The 1,795-nt window shown below is 63.6% G+C and overlaps 1 protein-coding gene across 1 annotated transcript in view; it reads left to right on the top strand.

Moving 5' to 3' along the window:
- LOC104404236 (thrombospondin-3-like) overlaps window positions 1-1,795 on the top strand; it is a gene marked incomplete at both ends in the record, with an annotated part of 4,599 nt that overhangs the window by 1,633 nt on the left and 1,171 nt on the right. The window contains 7 exon segments of the mRNA XM_010012620.1: window positions 32-180; window positions 507-647; window positions 788-865; window positions 939-1,091; window positions 1,205-1,315; window positions 1,392-1,499; window positions 1,710-1,795. The exon segment at window positions 1,710-1,795 is cut by the window's right edge and continues 13 nt beyond it. Of these exon segments, the coding sequence (XP_010010922.1) occupies window positions 32-180; window positions 507-647; window positions 788-865; window positions 939-1,091; window positions 1,205-1,315; window positions 1,392-1,499; window positions 1,710-1,795 (826 nt within the window).

The raw sequence follows: 1,795 nt of genomic DNA, 5'->3' as shown, positions 1-1,795 counted from the left end.
TCACCCCCTGCCCGGCCCTCCCTCTTCTCAGGCTTCCACGAGCACCGGTCCCGCTGCAACCCCAACCCCTGCTTCAGCGGCGTGGACTGCATGGAGACCTACGAGTACCCCGGGTACCGCTGCGGGCCCTGCCCACCGGGGCTGGAGGGCAACGGCACCCACTGCACTGACATCAACGAGGTGGGTGCGCTCCAGGTGGTGCTTCCCCTCGCTGGGAAGGGCTCCACTGGGATCCCTGGCGGCCGTGGCCATCCCGAAGTGCAGAACGCTGTGCGGAGGGTGAAGCTGCTGTTTCTCCCTCCACAGTGTGCCCATGCCAACCCGGGCCCTGCCCACCGGGGCTGGAGGGCAACGGCACCCACTGCACTGACATCAACGAGGTGGGTGCGCTCCAGGTGGTGCTTCCCCTCGCTGGGAAGGGCTCCACTGGGATCCCTGGCGGCCGTGGCCATCCCGAAGTGCAGAACGCTGTGCGGAGGGTGAAGCTGCTGTTTCTCCCTCCACAGTGTGCCCATGCCAACCCCTGCTTCCCTGGCTCCAAGTGCATCAACACAGCCCCTGGCTTCCGCTGTGAGCCCTGTCCCCGTGGCTATCGCGGCAACACCGTCTCTGGTGTGGGAGCTGACTATGCGAGGGCCAGCAAGCAGGTGAGTGCAGTGCTCAGCCCAGTCCCTGTGGATGCTCCCGGCTGTGGGGACGGGTGGAGGATGCTGCTGGAGGAGGAACAGGAACGGGCAAGGCTGCAGGGAAAGGCCCCATGTGATGGTTTCTCCCGCCCTGTTCGCAGGTTTGCACAGATATCGATGAATGCAACGATGGGAACAATGGGGGCTGTGACCCCAACTCCATCTGCACCAACACGCTGGTGAGCAGAGCTGCCCCACTGCCTGGCATCCAGGGCTGCTCCGCTCCCTAATCCCCACCCTGCCCTCCCTCAGGGCTCCTACAAGTGTGGTCCCTGTAAGTCCGGGTTTGTGGGGAACCAAACGTCCGGCTGCATCCCGCAGAAGTCCTGCAGCACTCCCACCTCCAACCCCTGCGACATCAACGGCTTCTGTGTGTTCGAGAGGAACGGGGAGATCTCCTGTGCGGTGAGTGGGGGGACGGGGGCAGGAGGAGGGTGAAGCCGGGGGGTGCACGGGCAGCACTTGGTCCTGCGACGGCCTTTTCCTGCTTCCCAGCTCCTGATTCCTTGTTTCTTCAGTGCAACGTGGGCTGGGCTGGCAATGGCAACGTGTGCGGGCAAGACACAGACCTTGACGGCTACCCCGATGAGCCCCTGCCCTGCATCGACAACAACAAGCACTGCAAGCAGGTAGGTACCGGTGGCACCACAGGGCAGGGGCTGTGCTTCACACCTCATCCCCTCCCGTTTGACACTGTCCCTGCAGGACAACTGCCGCCTGACACCAAACTCAGGGCAGGAGGATGCTGACAACGACGGCATCGGGGACCAGTGTGATGATGATGCTGATGGCGATGGCATCAAGAACGTGGAGGTGCCTGTGGCTCTGGGGCTGTGCTGGGCAGGGGGCTTCTCCTTTTGGCTTGGTGCTGACCCCTTCAAGATGCTTCTCCTGGGGATCAGCAGGCTTGTGGCTCTGGGATGATCATCACTGGAGATGTCCTCCTGCACTGAGCCATGCGGGACTGTGGCCTCTTGTCCACCAGCCCCTGCAGCGTGGGCATCCCTGCCCTCTTTCCTGCAGGACAACTGCCGGCTCTTCCCCAACAAGGACCAGCAGAACTCGGACACCGACTCCTTCGGGGACGCCTGCGACAACTGCCCCCACGT

Source organism: Nestor notabilis, unplaced genomic scaffold (genome assembly GCF_000696875.1).
Source record: "Nestor notabilis isolate BGI_N333 unplaced genomic scaffold, ASM69687v1 scaffold18524, whole genome shotgun sequence".
Classification (NCBI taxonomy): domain Eukaryota; kingdom Metazoa; phylum Chordata; class Aves; order Psittaciformes; family Psittacidae; genus Nestor; species Nestor notabilis.
The sequence above is the reverse complement of the archived record's forward strand: the minus strand, read 5'-3'. Positions and strand labels throughout refer to the sequence as shown.